The sequence below is a fragment of the Nannospalax galili genome, unplaced genomic scaffold (assembly GCF_000622305.1).
Source record: "Nannospalax galili isolate Female #2095 unplaced genomic scaffold, S.galili_v1.0 scaffold713, whole genome shotgun sequence".
NCBI lineage: Eukaryota > Metazoa > Chordata > Mammalia > Rodentia > Spalacidae > Nannospalax > Nannospalax galili.
Genome location: NW_008333780.1, coordinates 941,688 through 966,343, shown reverse-complemented (window position 1 = coordinate 966,343; position 24,656 = coordinate 941,688). Strand labels below are relative to the sequence as shown.

General features: G+C 47.6%; 2 protein-coding genes across 6 annotated transcripts in view; one reads left to right on the top strand and one right to left on the bottom strand.

Moving 5' to 3' along the window:
- Zfyve9 (zinc finger FYVE-type containing 9) overlaps window positions 1-6,226 on the top strand; it is a 287,358-nt gene extending 281,132 nt beyond the window's left edge. For all 4 annotated transcript variants that reach the window (XM_008828437.3, XM_029561268.1, XM_008828436.3 and 1 more), the window contains one exon: window positions 1,802-6,226. In XM_008828437.3, coding sequence (XP_008826659.1) covers window positions 1,802-1,963 — 162 coding nt within the window. In that variant the 3' untranslated portion in view covers window positions 1,964-6,226. The remainder of the gene's footprint in view (window positions 1-1,801) is intronic.
- The window catches only part of Cc2d1b (coiled-coil and C2 domain containing 1B), a 33,573-nt gene extending 10,606 nt beyond the window's left edge, over window positions 1-22,967 (bottom strand). Inside the window, exons 1-25 of one of the 2 annotated variants that reach the window (XM_008828434.3) lie at window positions 22,837-22,967; window positions 21,443-21,525; window positions 18,671-18,815; window positions 17,484-17,590; window positions 16,977-17,138; window positions 16,447-16,572; window positions 16,125-16,284; window positions 15,783-15,964; window positions 15,553-15,628; window positions 15,338-15,448; window positions 15,123-15,253; window positions 14,811-14,883; window positions 14,483-14,613; window positions 13,998-14,115; window positions 13,744-13,916; window positions 13,213-13,338; window positions 12,159-12,217; window positions 11,954-12,070; window positions 11,572-11,645; window positions 11,410-11,468; window positions 11,161-11,212; window positions 10,249-10,348; window positions 9,988-10,078; window positions 8,651-8,780; window positions 7,640-8,366 (exon numbers count right to left, since the gene is read on the bottom strand). In XM_008828434.3, the coding sequence (XP_008826656.1) occupies window positions 8,652-8,780; window positions 9,988-10,078; window positions 10,249-10,348; window positions 11,161-11,212; window positions 11,410-11,468; window positions 11,572-11,645; window positions 11,954-12,070; window positions 12,159-12,217; window positions 13,213-13,338; window positions 13,744-13,916; window positions 13,998-14,115; window positions 14,483-14,613; window positions 14,811-14,883; window positions 15,123-15,253; window positions 15,338-15,448; window positions 15,553-15,628; window positions 15,783-15,964; window positions 16,125-16,284; window positions 16,447-16,572; window positions 16,977-17,138; window positions 17,484-17,590; window positions 18,671-18,815; window positions 21,443-21,508 (2,568 nt within the window). In that variant the 5' untranslated portion in view covers window positions 21,509-21,525; window positions 22,837-22,967 and the 3' untranslated portion in view covers window positions 7,640-8,366; window position 8,651. Of the gene's footprint in view, window positions 1-7,639; window positions 8,367-8,650; window positions 8,781-9,987; window positions 10,079-10,248; window positions 10,349-11,160; window positions 11,213-11,409; window positions 11,469-11,571; window positions 11,646-11,953; window positions 12,071-12,158; window positions 12,218-13,212; window positions 13,339-13,743; window positions 13,917-13,997; window positions 14,116-14,482; window positions 14,614-14,810; window positions 14,884-15,122; window positions 15,254-15,337; window positions 15,449-15,552; window positions 15,629-15,782; window positions 15,965-16,124; window positions 16,285-16,446; window positions 16,573-16,976; window positions 17,139-17,483; window positions 17,591-18,670; window positions 18,816-21,442; window positions 21,526-22,836 lie in introns of those variants that run through there. The other variant, XM_017796988.2, reaches the window with a different exon arrangement.
- Between the last annotated feature and the right edge of the window lie 1,689 nt (window positions 22,968-24,656).

Genomic DNA, 24,656 nt, shown 5'->3' with positions numbered 1-24,656 from the left:
GCCTAACTGCTTACATGGGGAAAATGTAGTTCCTTGGTGAAAAATTAAATAGATTATTAGGGCAATGTGAAAGGTTCTGTGGCTTCCTCACCAGGCATCAATCAGCTATAGATGCTGGCCTAACATGCATGAAGTCTTTGAATAAATCCCCACCACCACATAAACTAACTGTTGTGGTGTATGCCTGTAATCTCTGCTCCTTGGAGGTGGAGGCAGGAGGATCAGAAGTTTAGCATCATACTTGGCTATATAGTAAGTTTGAGGCCCATCTGATCTATATGAGAGTCCATCTCAAAACAACAAATACCCAGGCTGGCAAGATGACTCAGTGGGTAAGCATACCTACCACCAAGCCTAACGGCTTGAGTTCGATCTCGAGGATCTGTGTACGTGGTGGAAGGGGAGAACCAACTTCTACAAGTTGTCCTCTGATCTCCCCATGCATCTTGTGGCACATGTACCATGACACATGTATGTCTCCACACACATAGACACACAAAAAATTTTTTTTCTTTTCTCTTTTGGTCTTTTTGTGACAGGGTCTCCCTGTAGCCCCAGTTGTCCTGGAACTCACTATGTAGACCAGGCTGGCTTTGAACTCACAGAGATCCACCTGCCCCTGGCTGGGATCAAAGGTGTGAGCCACCATGCCCAGACAGGATAAAATAATTTTTTAAAAAATGACAACAAAAGCTTATCTGGGCTGGGCTTGCTGGTGCACACCTGTAGTCCCAGCAGAAGCAGGCATATCTCTGTGAGTTCAAGGCCAGCCTGGTCTACATAGTGAGTTCCAGGACAGCTCGGGCTACAGGGAGACCCTGTCTCAAAAAGAACCCCCCCCCAAAAAAGCTTATCTGGGTAATACTAGCGTTGAAGCCTTGGGGTTCCATTCCAAATCGTACTGATGAGCTTCTTCACATGGAACAGTTTAGCTACTGAGCACTTCAATTTGCAATCCTCTTGAGGACACAGCCCTGTTATCTTTGAATTCCTATGTTTGTCATTACTCAGAAAATAGTGTGTTAGAGGACTGAAAGAGTGAGGAAAAGTGCTATGTTGTGTTTCTTGCTTTAATTTTATTTTTTTTAATTTTAATTTTTTGAATTTTATGTGTATGCATGTATTGCCTGCACCCATGTCGTGCAATGCCCATGGAGGTCAGAAGAGGCTGTCGGATCCCCTGGGACTGGAGTTATGGACAGTCGTTAACTGCCATGTGGATGCTGGGATTCAAACCCGGTCTTCTGCAAGAACAGCCAGTGTTCTTAACCACTGAGCCATCTCTCCAGCCCCTCACTTTAGTTTTTTTAATGATTTATTTTTATTTGTACAAGTGTTTTGATTCCCTGAATGTATACTGGTATGTGTGTAATGCTGGTAAAGGTCAGAAAAGGGCAGTAGAGCCAACATGTGGGTGCTGGGAATCGAGCCTGGGTCCTCTGGAAGAACAGCAAAGTGCTCATAACCCCTGAGTCACCTTTCTAGCCTCTCACTTTAATTTTTACAACCAGAGACTAATGTATTATTTCTGACTTGCTATACTTCTCTGCATGCCCCATCTCTCCTCCCAGAAAACAAATCTTAACAGGCTAAGTGAGTAGGTCAAAGACTGTACATTTATCAAGTGGCCAGACTGATTAAAACAATGTCAGAATGATGAGCACAATTGAAAGATGTGTGTAGACACTTGTCATGTGTCTAGCACATGGCTAGGGATGGCATGTTTCCTGCTTGGCCTGTCTCTCAGCCCTCTGGGGTCTTCCCTGTCTGGTAACCTGTCTTCCCCTTTTCTCTGTGGTAGGTTGGCTATCAAGCAGGGAGCAATGGCCAGCCTCTCCCCTCGCAGTACATGAAAGATCTGGACAGCGCCCTGGTGCCCGTGATCCATGGAGGGGCCTGCCAGCTCAGTGAGGGCCCTGTCGTCATGGAGCTCATCTTTTACATTCTGGAGAACATCGCATAGATGAAGACTGCATTTTTTTCTGTTTTGACCTGTGGCAACTGCCAGCAGTCATATCTAAATCATTTGCACTTTAAAACTGGAAGACTAAGCTTTTGTTAACACTACCAGTGGGAAGGGGGCAGGGTGGGATTAAGGGTTTAGGGGAAATGGGGTGGGAAGGGTGGTTGGGGGGACAGAAGTTCCATAATTCTAAGTCTTCTATGCATTGTCCACCAAGAAGACCTGGGCAGCTTCTTACTGCACAACAGTTATGCCATCTTTGCAGCTAATCCCCCTCTGTTACTGTCTTTTAAGATTACTTACAGTCATGTGCTCAGAAATGCTTACATGAGTGCAACCATCACCACCTCAGGGTGGGAGGGCAGAAGGGAAATAAACAATGAAGCATCACCTTTGCACTTCTCGTACAGGATTGGCATGAAAAGAAGAATCCCATACTGATCTAGGCCAGGTTATATCCTAGCTGCTTGTCAAGGAGAATCCTATTTTGTTTATTGTTTTTTCAGATTACTCATTGAAACGAATCAAAAGAAAGGGGTAACAACGTAAACCAGGTCATTTGGAAAGCAGAGTGCAGAATCACTCAATATCTGCCCAAGTGAATGGCAGTTAATAATGGAGACTTTCGTGACACCTGACAGAGACTCAAGGGATTTTTACTTACTATAGGCTAGAAATATTTTTGAACATTTTATTGAGAAATCATTTAAACTTCCAGGAAAGTTTCAAATACAAAACAAACAAAAAAACTAACTCACATCCTCTTAGCCCAGCCTCATGTACTGTTCACACAGTAACATTTGGCTGCATTTGACTTGTATTTCTTCTCCCTCCCCATAAAATTAAAGCATTTCAGATTGAGGTGCGTACCACAGAGCCCATTACTCCTTCATAGGAAATGCCTATGTCCCAAAGGTCACATTGACATGATGCTTTAATGTCATGCCTGCCCAGTAATATCCTTTGGGAGCTGTCTCCCTCCAGTGACCCTTCCAGCCTAGGCTCAGACACCACATGTACCTCTCATGACTAGCCTGTATCTGTTTGTGACATAGATCATTTTTTTGAATATAGGCCCTCACATCCTTTTTTTTTTTTTTTCTTTTCTTTTTAGCAGAAAATACCTCATTTACATTATCTTCTCACAATAAGAATCAGTTTATGCCTCTTTGGCCAGAATCATTTGATGACCATCTGCCTCTCAGTGATGGTGATAGATCTGATCACTTGATCAAGACATCTAGTTTTGCACTATATCTTTTCCTCTTTAAAGTAATAATATATTTAGAGGCACTTTCAGACTATGCAAATATCTTGCTCATCAAAATGTCTCCTTAGATTTAGCACCACCGATGTCTCTTACCTGTAATGATCTTTTACTAAGACAGCTGCAAAACGGTTTTCTAACTCCAGCACACTCCCTTCTTTACTAGCTGGACTTGATAATCTATAAACAGACGCCCTTCCTTCATCCCTATGTATTCATTTAATTTTCATGTTGGTCTGTGGAATGTCTATTTAGTGATTCTAACTTTTGTTTTGGTGTTCAAATGGTCTCAACTTTGACTAAGTGGAGCACCTTCAGGCCAGCTCCTGCACCTTGTGACATACTGTATTTTTCACACTTCTAGGTTAACAAGATGCTCCATGCTAATCTTGTATTTACTCTGCCCTAAGCTTAAAATCAGCCTTATCTTCAACCAATCCTGTTACTTTTAATGGGTGTAGTACTAAAAACTAAGATCTGGTTCATCCAGACTAAATGTGATATACTCTGATTCTATCCTGAAATTTATTTTATCTTGATCATAGACCAAATGAATTTCTCCATTTAGTTTGAAAAATACTGCTCTACTCTAGGGGAACCGACTCCAGTGTCCCTGGCATCTTTTAAAAGTCCAGTCCATACAGGATTTAGTCCCTCTATTTCAGAAGTAGAGTGCAGAGGGCCGGGCATAGTGGTACAGGTCTTTAAACCCAGCAGTTGGGAGGCAAAGGCAGGTAGAGCTCTTTGAGATGAGGCCAGCTTGGTCTACATAGCAAGTTCCAGGCCAGCTAAGCTGGGGCTACAGAGAGACCCAGTCTCAAAACACCAAAAATAAGAGTACCCACAAAGCCTTGAGTGAGTTCAGTGCAGGCTCTGGGACAGTAAGGTGTTCCCCACTGGCTAGTGCTGGACCTGGGATTTGCCTAGAGACCTGTCTGGGACAAGAGCTATTTTTCCAAAGATCCAGCCTAGAAAAGTACAGCTGACTAGGTTCATCCTCTCTGTTGGGCGAGGATTACACTTATATGTCTGTCTTTTCAAAGGCTTTGCTGATGGAAGCTACAGAGAACTTTGATTGGACCTTTCTCTTAGACTTGGGTACAGAGTCTCAGAAATGCCCCTTAGCCCACACAGCACTAACTAGGACCATCACTGCACTGCGACTGCTACAGGAAGCACCTTCCAAAAGAGGCAGATTTGCTGTTAACTGAGTTTGGTCTAAATAAACCTCAAAAGGCAAGCTGTTTTCCTCTAGGATTGCCTTCCCACACAGCTAACTCCACCTTGTCACTGTATGTTTATCTTCTAGACCAGTGCAGGCTTTTGAATTTTCTCACTAAGGACAAACTCTGGCCCTGTACAGACAGGTCCATTCTTAACTCATAAAATGTCCTTTATGTGTAATAAAATCATCTTGGGAAATTGAGCATAACCCTCCAAGGATATTTCATGTTTTCTTCTTTTGTTTTATATAATGTGTATTGTAATTTACAAAGTGAAATGCTTAAGTGTCACATTCCTAATTAGGCATTTTTTTCTAGATTTAAACTTAAAAGCTTTAGAGCTTCTAAACTGAAGAACAGAATTGTCATTCTGGTAATTTACTAAATTTTTAAAATTTGGTGTATGCTTACCAAATGGCAGATACTGCATTTTTGGTTTTGAGGGCTGGTGAGACAGGGTCTCTTGGAGCCTGATCCTCCTGCCTCCACCTCCCAAGTGCTGGGATTACAGGGATAATCCACTACACCTGGTACTCTTCATTTATTAACACTTTCTGAACACCCGAGTTCAAGGTGGTAGCAACATGGGATGGTCAGTAAATTCCCATTTCCTGCCTTCCCCTCTCCACACTGGGGCCTGCTGGTAGGCCCCAGATTTCCAACTAAAGCTTCTCTATCTGAAGATAATTTATGCATTTAATGTATTTCCACAAACAATCTGCTCAACATTGTTTCTAGGATTAACAAACTCGTGACAATAGTTTTAACAATGCTATATTTTAAATAGTGGTAATGGGATTCTTAGGGGTCATACACACAAGACTAGGGAACAGAGCAGGACTGATGATATTCATCTTAACAGGTCAGGCAGCTGAGGCCCAGAGAGGGGAAGAACCCATTTGACCCATAATAGATCCGAGCTAGACCAGATACATGCTTCTGCCAGTCTTGTGCCGTGATTTGTTTCAAACTCAAAACAGTTGACCTCACTTAAGGGACAAGGTCTTTTAAGGGATGCCAGAAATATTTAGAAAACAAATCTTAAGAACTTGGAGAGCAACCATACAGGTTTTAAGAGTGGTGCTACATGAAAGGAAAAGTCACAAAGCTTTGCCTTTCGTGAACAAAACTTCCTGATTCTAAAAGAAATTCCTCAAGGCTGGGAGATGGCTCAGCCATCTTGGCTGCTCTTCCAGAGGACCTGAGTTCAGTTCCCAGCACCCACAATGGGCTGCTCACAACTGCCTCTTAACTCTAGCTCCAGGGGTTCCGATTCCCCTCTGGCTTCCTGAGGGCACCTACGCACACGTGCAGACACAAGTACACATAATTTTTAAAAATAATCTTTAAATTTCTCCCATATTTTATTCAGTTCAGTAATTCAGAACATGCAAATTGCACTAGATCAGAAAGTACAAAATTTGAAAATGACCCCTGCATAATTAGTTTGGATATTGTGGTTGGACAAGATGAGGACCTATGTAGGCCCTTCCCCCACCCATGCATTTCTTGGCTACAACAAAGACCTTTTAAGAACCTCAGTGCAGTGGGTGGCTTTGTCAAGCCTCCCTCTGCCTTGTTTTTCAGTAAGCAGAACAATAAAGCCATCTGAAACGGAAGGGGTTGCAAAGGGAAATTCTGGAAGCCATAGAAAATAAGGACATTTCCAGCAGAGGGATGAAATGAAAAATGCCTGGGGCTAATTGAAAGGATAACCTGTGATGCTTCACCTTAGCTAGCACTGGGTTGGATGCAAACTCTTAAGGAAAACCAGGTGGGACCAAAAACTTTTCAGGTGACCCCTCCCTGTTTTAGATTCTTCGTGAGGGCAGATGACCCTCATTTTCATCCCACATTACTGCTGGACACAGGACGAGAATTGTTTAGTCTTTTACATTTATTTGTGTTGTATGTCTCAGGTGGAGGTCAGAGGACAGACAGCTTGCAGAAGTCAGCTCTCCCCTTCCACCATGTGAGTCCCAGATTGAACTCAGGTCGTCAAGCTTGGCAACAAGCACCTTTACCCATTTAGCCATCTCACTGGCCCAACTTGTTAAATCTCATTTCTGTAGAAGTATTGGTAGCTTACATCTTATAGGTAAGACTGGCCAGACAGCTCTTGGGAAAATCACTTGTCTGTAGTTTCTGTTGTCATTAAAATTTTTGATTGGCTCTTAAGGGCAGGGAAGCATGGTCCAGCCCTGTTACACCAACAGATAAACAAGAGCTCACTCCCTGAGCTGTGCTTATGCAATACTATAGTGATCAGTAAGCTGAATGTATTTGCTTCACGTAGAGCCTTTAAAAATAATCTTGAGGAAGCTAGGCATGGTGGCTCATGCCTGTAATCCCAGCACAAGGGAGGCTGAAGCAGGAGTTCAAGACCAGCATGGACTACACAGAAAATTCCAAGACAGCCTGGACTACAGAGTGACACCCTGTCTCCTACAACAGCAACAACAAAACCCCCATACCACACACAAAGAAAATAAAAAATAAAAATCTCGAGTACTTTGTTGCACTCAATGCTTTAACAGGAATGGGGCTGGCGAGATGGTGCAGTGGTTAAGAGTACTGACTGCTCTTGCAAAGGATCTGGGTTTGGTTCCCAGCACCCATATGATAGCTAATAACCATCCTCCATAATTCCAGTTCTAAGGGGTCCAATGCCCTCTTCTGGCGTCCGTGGGCATCGCATGCACATTGTGCATTTACTTATACGCAGTACCCAAAAATAAATTTTTAAAATAAAATAGAGGGAAAAAGCTAGAGTACTGATTTCTATGAAATACAGAGAACTGCCATTTTGAGTATTAACCCTGTTGCAACTTCATGTCCCTTCATTTCCACTCATTCACCACAAAAAGCTACAGAATGGACAAAACGGGGATTAGATCAGGTCAAAGACAGGCCTCAGGGGAGGAAGCCATAGCCACAGTGCTGCTATTTTGGGTTTTTTAAATGACAAGGAACAGGGCTTTTAAAGACTTTGATGGTTAACACTGTGTTTAGAGTATAAAATCCCTATAGTGAATTAGACCTAGTATCTTAAATAAAAATGGCTACATAAAACTTACATATATTTTTTTCTTTCTTTCTTCTTTTTTTTTTTCTTTCTCTCTTTTTCTTTCCTTTCTTTCTCTCTCTTTCTTTCTCTCTCTCTTTCTTTCTCTCTTTCTCTCTTTCCTTTCTTTCTTTCTTTCTTTCTTTCTTTCTTTCTTTCTTTCTTTCTTTCTTTCTTTCTTTCTTTCCTTCCTTCCTTCTTCTTTTCTTTTCTTTTTCTTTTCTCTCCCTAGTTAACAGTCTTTCATCCTAGGTACATGGACCAAAACCAAGACACAACCTTCCCCTTACTTCCCACCAAGCAGTACCAAAGTAACTTTCCTGTTACCAAGTCCTCTGGGAAGCAGGAAGGCTAGGGCAGCAGCGGTCAAGAACAAAGGCACAGGCAAGGGGGAAATGGCTGAGCTGCCATTAAGAACTGGAGTCACAGAACCCTGTCCCTGCTCTAAGCAGAGAAGGCCCAATCACTCTCGAGTTCTCCCATCCCTTACAGTTAACATCTTTGAAAGGCACATTCAGAAATGGTGCTACTGGGACTGGGGAAAGTTGTACACCATCATTATGAGGTTAAGTGGCAGGATTCTATGGCATAGAGTAAGGAGGGTATCCTGGTCTTCGCTCACACTTTGGAGAGTGGGAGGCTGGGAGAGAAGCTCTTGGGATCTAGCCTGCTTCACTGGAGGCCCAGGAGAGGCAGCGAGAGGAAAGCCCAGGCCATGGTTAGTTCAGCAGGTCTTTGGCGCTTGTGTAACAGCATCTCTCTTAAGTACAAAGGCTCTTGCAGTCAGCAATGCTGGGAAGTGAGCTGGTGCACATCACAGCTGCCCAGTTCCCTCCCAGGGCGGACTACCTGTTGCACAGGGCAAAAGCACAAGTCAACCTAAACTATCTTAGAAGTCACTGGACTTCAGAAGGCTTTCCTGAAGGTTTCTGAAAGGTTACCTTTCCTTCCCAAGTCTATCGAGGAATTCTCGGAACTCGGCTTAGGAGCCTGTCCCAATAGTTCTGCCTTTGGTCTTCTTTACAAATGAGAAAATTAAAGGCTTTCTCCCCAGAAATGAACTAAGAAGGGTCTCTTTTGGGTCCTGGCAGAGGGTAGGGAGACAGAAGACTGGGGCTGAGAGAGCTGCTCACCTCACATGTTCCTCGGCTCCAGGACCAGCCAGTTCTCCGTGACAACCTGCACATCCTGGCCACTCAAAGGCTCCCGCAGTCTCACCTTCACCTCCAGCTTCCCCCCAGTGGGCTTTCTTCCATCCAGGACCTGTGGCAAACAAAGAGACAGTAACTAAGGGGACAGGATGAGGCAGCCAGGTCCAGAAGGTCCCAGAAAAGGAACAAGAAAAACTGAGGCATTCTAGCTGCTAACAAATGTGTCATCAGGACAGCCCCCCTCCTGCAGCGTGGGAAGGAGTGGACTGCTTGCTAAGTCTGTAAACAAGTAACCTAAAATCTAGATGAGCATCAGTGCTCTGAAGAAATAAGAAACCTAGAGTTCTACTCAGTCCTGTGCTCAATCATCATGGTAATTCCTAGAACAAATACTGGCTTCAAGGGGGCAGCCTGAACCCGAGCCCAGACAGACCCTCACTTCAGGTGGCCCACAGAAGATGACTAGTAGCATCTGGTTCCAGAGAAGGAACCAAGCCAAGGGTTCCTTCCCACACCCAGGGCATATCCTCCTTCTGGACAGGTAAGGCGACAGAACACAAAGCACTGCAACAGGCCAGAGGATTTCGACCACCCTTAGTAGAGCCAGTAACAGTCCTCCTCCAGAACAGCAGGCAGGGCGAGCTTCAGTCTCCAAAAGCAGCATCAGCTCTGGACCTGGCTCTGCCAAGGACTAACAAGTCCCCTTTCCCTCTGCCTTGTTCCCTATCTGTCAGAAGCAAGCTCTTACAGATCATCTGCTTGTACAGTCCTGTGAAGTCCATGGAAGCCTAAGGAGCTATCTAGGGCCCAATGTCCTAGGCACAGAGTACAGGCACGTGGGTCGCTGATCCAGAAATACCATATCCAGCTTTTTCACTTTCTCGTGCTGCCAGCCTAGCCCTAGATACAGAGGAATCTGTATGCCATGGTCAGAATCCTCAAGGGTCTTTGAGGAACTTGAATAGTCCCCAGGGCTATGGAAAAAGTGTGGCTACTTCCCATCTGGCTGACTCTGAAAGTTTCTCAGACCTTTTTTTTTTTTTCTGGAGACAGGATCTCCTGGCTGCCCAGAACTCAGATCAGGCTAGCCTTGAACTCGCAGAGATAGGCCCTGCTGCTGCCTCTGCCTCCCAAGTGGAGAGGGATCAAAGGTGTACTCCACCACACCTAGTTTCTTAGATAATCTTAACCGCATCCATCTATGACAGGGAAACCACCTATTCCAAAGCATACTTCAGACAATTTTAAGCTATGGGCATAGAACCCTCAGTAGGGCTCCATGAATACTGGCTCTCCTCTTACCACTCCCTGGGCCCCACCTCCATGATCTCTCTGATCTCACACTCATTCTCCAGCCTTTCTAATTTCAGGTGTGCTGTGCCAACCAGCTTGTCACTTCTGAAGAAGGATCTGGGGAGACAAAAGGCAACAGAGGATTAGAATGGGCAGGGAGGGCAAGAATAAACTGAGTCCAATGCAAGAAAATAGTGGTAGGGGGGCAGGCAGGGACAGACCTACCATCAAGCTACCTACCATTCCTTCCCTTCCCACCTTGCCAGGGGGATTGACAGGGCCCTCACCCTTTGTGGAAGATCTCAAACTTGATTCCTTTGCTCTGGATCACCCTCCTGAAGCCCCGGTGATTTCTATTGATGTTTAGTTTGAAGACTTGTTCAAATTCTGCAAAGGAGGGAGAAGGTAAAGAGGAGACTGGAGCTCCTAAGGAAGTAGAAACGGAAGTCCAGGGCAGGCTTCCTCCGAATCTCTGCCTGCAATTCAGGGTGTCGGCCACCAGAGGCAGGCAGAGCATGTAGGTTCTGACTAAAAAGTTTTGATGTCCTGAGACACACATTCTTGGAATCTGGAATAAGGATTCCTGGATTCAGCCCCTCCCTTGTTTTAAAAACAACAGGGCCTCATTATGTACGCTTGGCTGGCCTGGAGCTCACTATATAGACCATGCCGGCCTCAATCTGCAGTTCCTTATGCTTCTGCCTCCCAAGCACTGGCATTACAGATGTGAGCAACAGGCCCAGTCTTCAAGTCCTATTTTTAGCTCTACCTTGCTATGAAGCCCTAAGCAAGCTAGTTACCTCACCTAGCCTCAAGCTAGTTACCTCACCTAGCCTCAAGCCAGTTTTTGTGGGTTTTATTATTATGTATAGGAGGAGATGTGTGCACTTGAGTGCAAGTATCCATGGAGGCCAGAGACACTGGATCCCCCTGGAGCTAGTTATATAGGAGGTCATGTGCTGCCTGATATGGGTGTTGGGAATTGAACTCAGGTCCCTTGAAAGAGCTGTATGAGCTTCAAACCACAGAGCAATCTCTCCAACCCCAAGCCTCAGTTTTCCCATTTACGTAAGAGAAGCGTTACAAACACCAGCATTTATTTTTTGAGTTGAGTGGGCCAAGTAAGACAGGTGTTAAAACTCTTTGGCAAGAGTGATGTTCACATGGAAAAGGGAAAAGGGGTCTTGTATGTCACTCACCTGGAGAGTTTGTGTTCTTTACTACGGCTGTTTTGCTTTTTTGAGCCTGGTCCTACAGCAGAGAGAAAGGAGAAATTAGGATGGCTCAAAAAATAAAGTTTTCAGGTGCAGGAACTTTGGGCCAAGTCAGTGATAAGGAAAGTAACTCCTGTAGGAAACAGGCCAGAGGGTCTTCAACTCCTTCCTGTGGCCAGGCTGCTCAAGGATGGAGGGAAATTAAATGAGTCCTGGGGTTCAGAGGAGCCTCACCGAATTAGGGTAGTGGAACTCAAACCGTACAAAAGCATCCAGGTCATCAGGAGTAACCCCTGGGAGGAGAAAAGGGAGTCAGGTCAGAGAGCACAGTCAGAGGCTGGTGACCAAGCACCAAGTAGAATGTTTAGACGAGCCTCCATAATCTTTAGGGGTTACCTGGAGGGGCTGGGAGGTTCATTCCCCTGACGATGATCAGATGCATTTCTGTGCTATTGAGTTCTGAGAAGATCCTACAGACAAGAATGCAGATTGCAGAACAAAACAGTATCAGAACAAGGCCCCACCTTCTAGAGCCTGTCTACCCAGCTGAGTGGTGGGCCAGCACAGTGCCCAGGAAGCAATGCAGCAGTCTTTGGTCTCTTGGTCCAGAGCTATTTCCATAGTCACCACAGCTCTAAGCTCCTCTCTGTAGGCACACCTCCTCCTCCACCACTCCAGTACCCACAGCACTGGGAAGTCTTACAAAAGAGTCTCCAGGCTCCACTCTCAACCTTTTGCCCTACCCTGAAGAGAGCCAGTTTCCCTTAGGCTTTGGCACCTCACAGTCTGAAATGTCTTCAATTCAAAGTGGTGGCTGGGAGGATCAACACCCTGGGCCCAGGCCAGTTGCAGGATCTCAAGCTGTTTCTTGCGGTCCTGAGCAAGCTTCTCAAACCTGCCAGGGATAGGTATTACCAACAGCAGCAAGGTCAGACTTGTTCTCTGTTCCCTGCCCCACAAGCCCCGGCAGCCTTGGTACTTACCGGGTAGTCTCAACCACATTGCCCTGGTGCATGAACTGCTTGGAGAACAGCAAGCACTTCTAAAAACAGAGGCCTAGAGTGACTCCAGAGCCAGAGCAGCAGTCAAGGCCTGACCTCTCGAAGTGCTAAACAGTTGTGAGTAACCTCACCTCCTGTAACAGTGCTCCCAGGGCACTCTTCCTAAGGCCCAGCACACTTTCCTGCTAATTTTTTTTTTTTTTTTTTTTTTTGGTCTTTTTGAGACAGGGTCTCCCTGTAGCCCCAGCTGACCTGGAACTCACTATGTAGACCAGGCTGGCCTTGAACTCACAGAGATCTGCCTGCCTCTGCCTCCCGAGTGCTGGGATTAAAGGCACGCGCCACCATGCCCAGCATGTTTGTTTATTTTTTAGTTTGATACTGGGTCTCAGCTGTATAACCCAGGCTTAACAACTCACAGCAATTCTCCTGTCTCACCCTCCCAAGTGCTGGTATTTGCAGGCATGTATCATCCACCATGCCTGGCTTCACCTATATTTTCACCATTTCCTCTTAGGACAGCCATTCCCCAAAATCCATTTAGCAAACTCTTTCCTTCAATAATTAATCTGGTTGTAGTGGTGCTGCCTGTAACCCCAGAATTTAGAAAGCTGGAGCAGAAGGATCATGAGTTTGAAGGTCCATAGTGAGTACCTGCTAGTGTATTTAGTAAGACCTGTCTAGAGAAAAAAACACCATCCCCGCAAAACAAAACAAAATCCCCACAAACTCAAGCAAGCACATCGCTTCAAAAGACAGTATTCCCAGAACAGGCAGCAATTCAGATCAATCCCCTCCCACAAAATCCATTCCTTCACTGTTGTTCAAACATCCTAACCATAGAAAGAATGGTATCATTTTATTTTACAGATGAGGGAAGGGTGGTTTGGAGAGGGAACTGCCTTGCACAAGGTCACACAGCCCCTAAGTAAAAGAACTAGATTCCAAACCCACACTTGCCTGCTCCAAGTCCCATGCCTTTCTCCAGGGAGGCTGGGGGCTCCAAAGGAGAATAATGAGACAACAGCCTACTGACCTCATGCTGCTCTAGGAGTATTTTTTGTAGCTGGGCATACACCTCTTCTGCCTTCTGGGAGAGTCGCAGGTCCTCGTGGTGAATGAGGATGAAGTCACCCTCTTCATCCGTCAAGGGTGAAGGCACCTATCCAGATCATAAGGCCCCCTCGGGCCCCAAGAGTCAGATTACTCCTCTACTGAGTCCAGCAAATACAAGAAGCCATGCTAAACTTATTTCTCAACTTACTAACCTCCAGTGATGGGCACTCCCAGCCTCCCATTCTACCCCAGCTGCTTCTACTGGCCTTGGCCTGCCTTGCCATCTCTGACCACAGGCAACCCACCTTCCTTTCCTCTAGGGTCTCTCCCTAATGCACTCTCTCCAGGCCATAAGAAGGGAGAGAGGCATAAGCAAAAGGCTCTTTATCTGCTGTCACCATTCTATAGAAGCCCCACCTCCTTCCAGAAGCCACCACAGTTCATGGCCCTGTGAAGCTTGCTCCCACCTCCATGCCTGAAGCAGTCTTGTGCTTAACTAAGTGGGAGTCACCTTAGAGAGGTCAACAGTTTGGCCTGCTCGGGCCTGGATGATCTGGGCCTCAAGACATTTAGCCACTCGCAGATGGGATTTGGCCTGCTCCAAGTCCTGCCTGCGCTTGGCTTGAAGGGCTGCTCGTTGGTACTGGAGTTTCCGAGCCTCCAAGAGAGCCAGCTGCTCCCGAGCTAAAGAGAGAAAGCCAATGATTAGGGTAATGCCTGTCTTACTAGATCTCCACTCCTACAACCTGCTTGCCCCCAACTCACCTGTTGGACTCAGTGACTCCTTAGAACTTGAAGCCTTGAGCTCAGGCAGAAGATGGGATGGAGGGACTGGAGGCTGCACTGGTTTCTTGGCTACTGGGGCCTGTGCTGGGATGTCACTCTGCAGGTACCCAGTAAGGAGGCTATCACAGAGGACTGTTCCCATCCTGGCTATGGTAGCCCCCAGACTATTTCCCCAATGTACCTATTCACTATGTGACCTCAGCTGAATGGCTTCACCTCCTGAGTCCTACAACTCAATGCTATAAGCGTCAAAAGCTCTCTGGTCTAACCCTCCTAACAGGAGATGCCACAGTAATGGAGAATGAACCTGCACACTGGGGTCAGAAATATCCGCCTCTGGCCAAGTGTTTCTCTAAAATGTATTGTTGTCACTAGGGCTGTTAATACCACAATGGGTTCTGGGTTTATTCATTATCTGCTGTTTCCCCCTACCAAGGCCTGAATTTTTGGACCCTTAGCCAAACCTCCTCATTCTCATCTTCGTCTCCCAGGGCTGTATCTTCTGAGGTCAGTTTCTGGGCAGCTGCCAAAGGCGCTGGCACTAAATCCTCCTCGGTACCCTTAGTGGGCTCCAGGCCAGGGATGGGGGGAAATCCTGTGAAGAGAGACAGAACAGAGAGGGGCAAGGTGGTAGCTTGAGGGACATGTGAGGTTGCTGTGGGTCTTATCTGGCTCTGCCTTCAGATGGCTGGGATGGGTAATTCCCACAGGGTAGAAACATACACAAATTTCTTCCTCCCTCCCTTCTTGCTCAAACACCTCATAGGGCCCCCTAGGCTAAGCCCCACCCACCTGGAGGAACAGGTAACTCAGCAAAGTCCACTTTCCGTCCTGCTCGATGAGCTCGAATAGCATCCTGATATTGCTACACGGGAAGAAAGGAAGAGTCCTCAGGTGGACTGTAGTCTACAGGCTCCATGCTCCCCATGACAGACAGACAGACAGGCAGGGAAAGAAGACAGGGAAGGAAAACAGCCCTACAAGAAAAGGGGTCCTGAGACAGCAAGAGTTCAGAGACAGACAAAGACTCAAACACCAGGGCTGGTGGAAAAGCAGCCAAGAACAGGCCAGCACAAGGCAGGGGCTGCATGGCTGTGGGCTCACCTTGGCAATGCGTTCGTGCATCCTGGCCTTGCGCTCATTCCCACTGGCCCGAGCCTGATGGCCTGCCTCTTGGTACTTGTCTAGCCTTCGCTGCAAGGCATCCAGTACTGTTTGTGGCTCTGCAGGGGCCACTGTGAAGGGAGTAAAAAGAGACCATCAGCTTTGCCAGTACCTCCCCAGATCCCCACTCCCTGTCCCACTGTCTTAAGTCCTACCTAGGGTGGCTGGGATGTCAGGGGCCATCAAGGGCTGTACTCGCTCCAGTGCTGGAGATAGGACTGGAGTTGCTGTAGGAGCCTTGGAAGCTTGTGGGAAGGTCTTCAGATCTGGGGACCCAGAGAAGTAGGTTAGGCAGAATGCCTGGCCAGCTCTACAACTCTCAGTTCTCCCTAATCCCAACCTAAGCAGATGCCCCCATCATCCTACTAACCTTCAGGTGCTGGGGGCATGGCACTCAGATCCACAGGCTGTCCCTTCTCCAGGGCCTCCAGGACAGCACTAAATCTCTGCAGGAGAAGAGCAGTTATGGGCATCAGCCACAGAGCCTCAAGAGCCTGGCCTGCAACAAGTTCCCATCAGGCCAGTCTTACCCACATGCTGTTTGGTTCTTTCTCTGAACCCCTGCTTCCCTATCTGTAAAGTGAGAGCTGTATGTCATACCTTCCCAATCTTCATGAGCTCCCTGGCATGGTCTATATCTCCAGTCCGCTTGGCACTGAGAGCAGCCACTTTGTACTCTCTCTGTCGGGTCAACAGCAAGGCCCGTGGGTCTGAGTCTGAATCTGGCAGGGCAGCAATGGCAGAGCTGCCTGGGAGACTGGTCTCAGGTTGCAAGGGATTGTCTACAGGAAATAAAAGGTCCCCAGGGAGGGCTTGAGGGTCAAAGGACAAAGTCCCAAGAGCCCATAAACCCAGTAGTCTGAGGACCTCTTGGGATAATGGGCAGGCAGGTAGGGAGGCAGGCTATGGGAACCAGATCAGGATCTGGATGTCTTCAGACACCTGTCTCCATGGCAGGGGAAGCTGCAGAGTCTGTCTCAGGGCTCCTGCTGGCAGTTTCCTCAGGGGGTGGGGACCTCTTTCCCAAGGCCACTGGAGGTGGAATCTCATCCTCATTGATCTTCCTGCCTTTCCTCACAGTAGCGAGCTGTGACTCCAGAGTCTGAGAGAGAGAACCAGTCTAGAGACTCAAGCCGCTGGCTGGGCCTGCTGGAAGACAGGCTTCCGATCTGCCACGTCCCTCAGGCTTGCGCATGGCCGCCCCTTAATTGCCACCTTACCCCCAGTCCTGCCCCCCCAGTCCTCTACAGATGACCTGACTCACCTTCAGGCCTCGCTCACAGCGCCGGGCTTTGGCAGCTTCACCTGCTTCCTTGGCACAGGCTGCGGCTTCCCTGTAGTTGTGGATCCTTCCCTCCAGCAAAGCCTGCAGCCCCCGAGGCCCTCCAGCCTGCAGATACTTCAGCTCAGGGCTGGGCCACTCCACAGCCAGCTAGGCCCTTGCCATTCTCTCCCTGTGAGGAAGCTACCCCAGAAGATGGATCTCTAGGACTCTGGAGAAAGAGGTGCCTAAACCCCCAGGGTGTGAGGTAAAGACCCGCTAGAGAGGCCAGAAGCCATGTCAGGCAAACACAGGCCCCATATCAGTGGAGACCAGGAAATGTTGTCTGGGGATGGTCTGGAACAGAGAGGCCTCTGAGGTCAGCCAGCCATGGGGGAGTCTCATGCTTGCTTTCTGTTTCGGGTAGCTGCTGGAGTTACTCAGCAACCTTGCTGTGCAAGCCATGCTACATGCATGCTATAATGGACACACAAGAGCATCAAAGGCACACAGGGCCCTCCTGGAGAACCTACCTGAGCCGCTGGGACCGCAGCATTTAGGAGGGCTCCCTGCACTACAGGTTGTTCAGAGCTCTCCTGTGCCTTCTCCTCTTCAGACAAGTCTGGACTTGCTGCTTCACTGCCATCTAGCAGCTCAGCATCCTCATCCACACCCAGGACCTCCTGCAGCTCTGTCTAGGGAGACAGTCCAGAACTTTGGGTGCCTCAAGGTCACACTCATGACAGGAAAAAGATCCTCTTCCCCAGCAGTATTTTTCAATGTCAATACTTGGGCTTAGTCCTTTTTAGTAAACCATTTCTTTAATCTGACCAAGGAAGGCCTTGAAACCATGAAGACTTCAGATCTGAGAATTCCCAACCAGAAAGTTCAGACCAGAAGTCAAAAGAGACAAGTCTTATACTGTACATCCCTAAGAACAGGCCTGGGAGGGGCAGGGCACTCATGCATCTGGGCACAGACAAACCCCCGCCTCCACCTCTCCTGAATGTGATCCCTGGACACCAGCTTGGCAAACACACCAGCAGATCTGCATCTTCCTCCAGCCCTTCCTCCTCCTCCTCCTCCTCTTCTACATCTCGCATACAGTCTGCTGCCAATTTCTCGATATGGGCCATGGGCAGCGGGGCTGGGGAAAAATAGTCAGAGACCATAAGGCCAACTCAAATAAGGTCCTGGACAAAAATAGGGAGGGTCTTCAAGTCATTATATTGGTAGATATCCCGGGCAAAAATCCTGCTTTCCTTCCACAGCAGAGTCCCACCCAGAAAAGCATTCTTTTATGACCCAGCTCAAAAGACCCTTGTCACGAACACCTTCTTGGGGCCTCCAACAAGCAATAAGCAGCAAACAAGCTGCTTCTCGCCCTGCATTTCTGCCTGTAGTTCAACATGTCCATCTGCCTTTCACATCTGTAAATGGTTTTAACATCTACTTGAGTTTCATATATCTTAAATATGAATAATTTTATCCTCATTTTCCATACTGAATAAATTGGGAAGCACCAATATCCATTTCCCTAACATTGAAATTTTAATAAATGGCAAATATTCAACTCTAGGCTTGTCTAACCCCAAAGCAGGGCCAGAGAAGTGAGCCCCTGTCCAGTCATGTCATTAAACTCAGGTCAAGGACATACAGAAGAGATTGAGGGTTCCTAGTTAGAAGAAAGGAATATTCACGAGCCAGGCATGGTGGCACCCACCTTTAATCCCAGCACTCGGGAGGCAGAGGCAGGCTGATCTTTGTGAGTTTGAGGCCAGCCTGGTCTACACAGTGAGTTCCAGGACAGCTGGGGCTACAGGGAGACCCTGCCTCAAAAAGAAAAAAAAAAAAAAAAAGGAATACTCAGACCCCTTGATCTGAGCCCAGATCTCTGCCCTCCTCCAAGATATGGAGAGAGATTTCACTTATTCATTTGATATAATTTCTATTCACCTGCAATGTGCCCCATTCTGACTGTGCTAACTGGGCTCCTGCTATATGCTGGGCTCTAGGTAAGGCTAACACTAGTGACTTGAGTTAGGCAGAATCAGACTTCTCCGTAGGGGGAGAGAGCTCCATACATAGGTACATAAGGAACTTTGTGGCTAAGCTACAGAAGGGACATGAGTAGCAAATGGACCATGGGTCTGGCTGACCGACTCCTCTAGTTTATATAGCAAGGACCTCTACCATGGGCCGACACCAGCCTGGGGTGAAAACTCACCCTGCCCCTTGGGTGCTGACTTCCTGCCTGTGCTCTCTACTTCCCCAGTGAGGGCCAACAGCTCAGCCTCCAGGTCCCCATCATCTTCAGTCTCATCCATCCCCAGCAGCACGTCCTCAGGGTTGAACTCCACAAAAAGCCCCAGCTGAGAATAGAAAAGGGTCCTTAAGAATCACATAATGGGGGCTAGAGAGAGAAGGCTCAGTGATTGAGTGTGTCCTGCTCTTCCAGAAGACCCAAGTTCAGGTCCTAGCACCCATACCAGCACCCAGTTCACAACCACCTGTTCCTAACTCTGGCTCCAGGGGATCTGATGCCCTCTTCTGGTTTCCAGGAGCGCCCTCACCCAGGCAAACACATATATAAAGTTAAAAATAAATCTTTTTGTTTGTTTTGAGACAAGGTCTCGCTATGTATCCTGGCTACCCTGGAACTCACTATGTAGACCAGGTTGACCATAGAGTACTGCTTGCCTCTGCTGCCTGAGTTCTGAGATTAAAGGAGTATACCTGGTAAAAATAAACCTTTTTTAAAAAATTATATAATGAGCCAGCACCTGGAGGGCACAGGCAGGAGAATTATTACAAGTTCAAGGCTAATGTGGCCTTCATAGAGTTCTAGGCTAGCTAGGGCTATATAGCAAGACCATCTCAAAAAATAAACAACAACAAAAAGAATTACATAATGAAGCCTGGTATAGTGGTACATGCATGTAATCCAAGCACTTGGGAGGTGGGAGGCAGGATGATCAGGAGTTCAAGGCCAACGTGGGCTACATGAGACCCTGACTCAAAAAGACACATAATGAAATTAGGTGTGGTGGCACATGCTGTTATCCCAGCACTTGAGGAGACTGAGACAGAACCACAAGTTCAAAGCCTACTTGAACTACACAGTTAGGTCCGAGGTCAGCCTAGGAAATTTTAATAGACCCCGTGTCAAATAAAAAAGCCAAAAAGGTCTGGGGATTTTAGTTCAGTAAAGCACCCCAGGTTCCGTCCCCACATCCCCAGCACTAGAGAGACAGAAAGATAACAAATATAAATGAGAATGAATGGTATCACACAATGAAGAAGAGTAGAGCAGAGGCTGACTTGGGGCTCTCAGCTGGGGCTCCTTCACTCTGAGGCCCAGATAGGAAAACAGGCCTCAAACATGGAGAATTCTTTAAAGAACCCAGTAAGACTACACTGCCACTATTATTACTAACAATAACAGTACTGGGTACTACACTGAACATAGTTCATGATTATACTAGTTAATTCTCACAATTCTCTCACAGATGCAATTCTCCCACCTCATCTTTTTTTAGGGGGGTAGGAATATTTGAAACATGCTTTTATTGTATAACCTAGGTTGGCCTTGAACCCACAATCCTCCTGTTTCAACCTCCCTAGTGCTGGGGCTATAGGCATGCACACTGAACTTTTGTGTGTACATGTGCATGCGTGTGTGTGGTGTGTGTGTGAGTGTACTGCCTGCATGTATGTAAATGCACCTGTGTTGTGCAATGCCTGTGGAGGTCAGAAGAAGGTGTCAAAACCCCTGGAACTGGAGTTACAGACAGCTGTTAGATGACATGTGGGTGCTGAGAGTTGAACCTGGGTCTTCTGTAAGAGCGATCAGTGCTGAGCCATCTCTCCAGTCCCACATACCGCACTTTTAATTGTAGTAGAACACATATATGAAATCTGTCATCCTACAATTGTTTTGAGTCAAGTTCTCACTATGTAGAACTTGCTATGTAGACCAAGATGGCCTTGAATTCATAGACTTACCTGCCTCTGCTGCGATTAAAGATGTACACCACACCCAGCAAGCCTACCCATTTTTAAGTGTGACGCTCAGTGACATCATACATTCCTATTGCTGTGCAACCATCACCACTATCCGTCAAGACAGACTGTACCTATTGAACACTAACTCTCCATTTTTCCCTCTTTCACCCTCTGGTAAACATAATTCTATTTTCTGTGTCTATTTTTTGACTATTCTAGGTAGATATGAGTCCTAGTTTACCCCATTGTCTAGTAATAACTGAAAACCTCTTGGATAGCAAAACCAGAATTTAAAACATTCTGATGACATCTATGCCCTGTATTCCAACTCATCCCTTACCTGCTTTTGTTTGTCTGTCTGTTGTTTTTTGAGGCAGGGTCTTGTTCTGCAGTCCAGGCTGGCCTAGAACTTGCTATGTAGTTCACACTGGGCATGAATTTTGATCCTCCTACCTGTGCCTCTTAAGTGCTAGGATTATGGATGTGGGCCACCACTCCCAGCTTACCTGCTTCTTTAGGACACTAAAAATACACTAGGATTCTCAGGACTTAGTCCCTAAAGAAATAAAGGGATAAAATATGCAAGATACACCTTCTTCAGACTCCCACATTGGCCATGCCCCTTTGTCCCTAGGCAGCAAAGTTTTCCCACTGGCTACAGCCTTAAAGTCCTGGCATCTTAGGCTGGTCAGCAAGGTTGTGACCCTAAGTAAGGAACCTGTTAAAGCATGGAGGTCTCATCAGAACAACCTAAAAGTTGGTATCTCTTAAACATTCCCATTATTCATACTACCATGTGAATGGCCAAGAGAGGAGGTCAGGCCTCCTTTCCCAGATGACAGGCTTTAGTCAGAGCCCTCCAAGGGCTTCACCACTTACAGGCATTGCTCAGTCTGGACTAACAAGAAAACACATACGTGACCCAATTTTCCCACAGTTTAGCGACAACCCCCGTACTCCAAAGCTGATTCAGGAGTGAAGGTCATGTCCATACCTGCTTGGCAGCTGCCACACCTTGACCACTGGTCTTAGGGCTCTTCCGAGGTCTTGGCCCTGGCATCTTATCAGGCTAGGTACCTAACAGGTGTAAAGTTGAAGTGACTCAGACTGGAGATGATGAGACATGTGCCCACCAGTGTTAAGGAGTGGCTACTGAATTCCCAAGGCAGTAGTATTGCACTGGCACAGGACAGAAGACTATGGAATACTTGTCAACAGAGGAGTTTAGTGGGGTGTACATAACATCTTACAGAACTAACTGACTGAACTTGGAAGGCAGGTTCATAGAAGGAACTCTAGGCGCAAAGTGGTACAAGGATTTGGAAACACTTTAAACACTGTCGTCCATTCAGAAGCAACATGAGGCTAAAGTAATTAAAATTAAAAATTCAGCTCCTCAGTCATACCAGGGACATTCCAAATGCTCAGTAGCTGTGTGTGGCCTGTGGGAAGCACTGGGCGCCACAAATATATAACGTTTCATTGTCACAATTTCCTTGGACGGCTGTGCACCTGACTCACTATTCAGATTCTCTGAAGGACCTCACAAGCCATCCACCAGTCCTCTGTGACAGAGCTGGTCTGGCATAGGAGGTGCAAAAACTCATTTGTCACCACCTCAGCCTTCAAGAAACGCTTCGGTGAAGACAGGTCCGTGGGCTAACTGCCACAGAGCTCCTTAAGGGGCCCAGAGGGCCCAGAGGTCGTCTGTATCCAGGACACAGAGAAAAGGCATCTTGGTGAAGCCTGTGCTAAGTCACGAAGAAGTTTGGGGAGAAAGAGTACGATTCCAAACTGATAATGGTTTGAGGTCAGAAATAGCTTAACCTACACAGGAAATTCAAGGCTTGGCACTACTGGGACATAAACCAAACCGTGGCAGAAAATGGTAAACTGATACAGAAATGTGAGCAAGGGTGAAACATAAAAATCTTTATGGCTAAAGGTGATTGGATTTTACTATGACAGCAGTGCGAAGCATCGCCGGTTGCAGAAGGAAGGTGCACAGGAAATGAGAGAGCGCATAGTGCAGGAAACTTGGCCCTGAGCCTTGTGCAAGTCGGTGAGGGACGTGGGGGGCTGCGAGGAGATGGAGAAACGGATGGGGTCCCCGATCTGGAGAGGGCTTCAACAGGGCTGCGACGCTGGCTGGGTGTGGGCCGGGGCGGGCGTCCGCTACTCCAAGTGTCAGATTTCGGTGACTCAGGGGACCCGCAGGGCGTCAACCCGGGCTCCGGGAGGCAGCCGAGTCCGCGCGGAGGGGCGACGCCGGGCTCCCCACACCCTCGCGGAGACCTGCGGTAGGACCCGCGCGGCCCCGCCAAGCCGCTTCCATCTCCCCGGCCGCCCCCAGGACTCCCCAGGCCGGGAAGCGGGCACGCGGCATACCTCGCGGCGGATCCGAACCAAACCCCGGCCTTCTCCAGCCCGGTACCGCCCGGGATCCCCGTGGCCCCCGGCGGCGACGAACGCAGCTACAGGAAGCGCCGCGCAGGGAGGAGGTGGCTCGCGCCCTACACGTGACTGCACCGCCCCGCGGCTCGCAGTGCGCATGTGTGCGGAGAGGTGGGCGGGGCGCTCTGACAGGTGACCTCGAGGGTGGGGCTCGCAGCACGCAGGCGCCTTCGTGCAGGTAGCGCACCGGGGCTGGGGGGAGGGGTTACGGCGCCCTGGGAGAGGAAGGGGCCTCAGGCTAGTGTTCTCGATCGGGCACTGACTGTACCGCTTCCCAGTCAGAGCGGGAACGGGAAAGACAGGTACCAGCACTCGGGAGACAGGCAGGCGTCCGCGAGCCTCTTCTTCATAACTAGTCCTTCCCAGAACAGAAGCCAGGCAAAGCGCAGCGCAGCTGGAGTGTGGGTTCTGGAGGGTTCATGGAGGGCGTGGTGGCGCAGGCCTTTAGTTCCAGCACTTGGGAGGCAGAGGCAGGTGGATCTCTGTGAGTTCGAGGCCAGCCAGGTCTACATAGCGAGTTCAGGCCAGCTGAGGCTACGGAGAGACCCCGTATTAAAAACAATAACAACAAAAAAGTCGAAGGCAGCGGTGCACATCTGTAAACCCAGTACTCCTTAGACCAGATGGAAGGCAGAGGGGAGCATAACCCAATTCTAGCCTGAGTACACAGCTCAGCCATAAACAAGAGACCCTGCCTCAGTAATGTGAAAGGTGAGCACAGTCCCAAAAATTGTTCTCTGACCTTCACACACACCTTGTGGTACTCAAGGCCTTGCCTGTACTGACGCTTTTCACACACACATACACACGAATACATACCGTATGTGATGTCCTCTTCTGGCATCAGCAGGCACATGCACCCACGTAGACAGTACACTCAGGCACACATACAGAAAAAATTTAAAATTATACGTATAATATATATATATATATACATACATATACATACACACACACACACACACACATATATATATATATGTATATTAGGGGGCTGGAGAGATGGCTTAGTGGTTAAGAGCACTGACTGCTCTTGCAGAGGACCCAGGTTCAATTCCCAGCATCCACATGGCAGCTAACAACTGCCCATAACTCCAGTTCCAGGGGACCTGACGCCCTCTGCGGGCATTGCATGACATGGGTGCACTTACACACATGCAGGCAATACACTCATACACATTAAAAAAAAAAAAAATGCCGGGCGTGCTAGTGTACACCTTTAGCCCGAGCACTCGAGAGGCAGAGGCAGGCAGATCTCTGTGAGTTCGAGGCCAGCCTAGTCTACATAAGGAGTTCCAGGCCAGCTGGGGCTATAGGGAGACCCTGTCTCAAAAAGACCAAAAAATAATAATTTTAAAAATTAAAATATTTTTAAATTATATATATTGGAAATTTTAATTCTATGTATATGAATGTATTGCTTACATGTATGTAAGTGCACCACATGTATACAATACCCACAGAGGTTAGAAGAGGGCATCAGACTCCCTGGAACTATGTTTACCGGCAGTTGTTAGGACTCCATGTGCAGGGAACCAAACCTGGGTCCTCTACAAAAGCAGCAAATGCTCTAAACTGCTGAGCCACGTCTCCAGTCTCCTCTGCTCCCACATCCCCCTGCCCCCTCTTGTACACTTACACCCTATAGCCTTTCTGCTGTCATATTGTATGTGTCCTATTGCTCTCCCACTCCTTTCAATACCTCTTTTCACCTTCATAGTCAATATCCACTTACACATAAATATTAAAGGCTA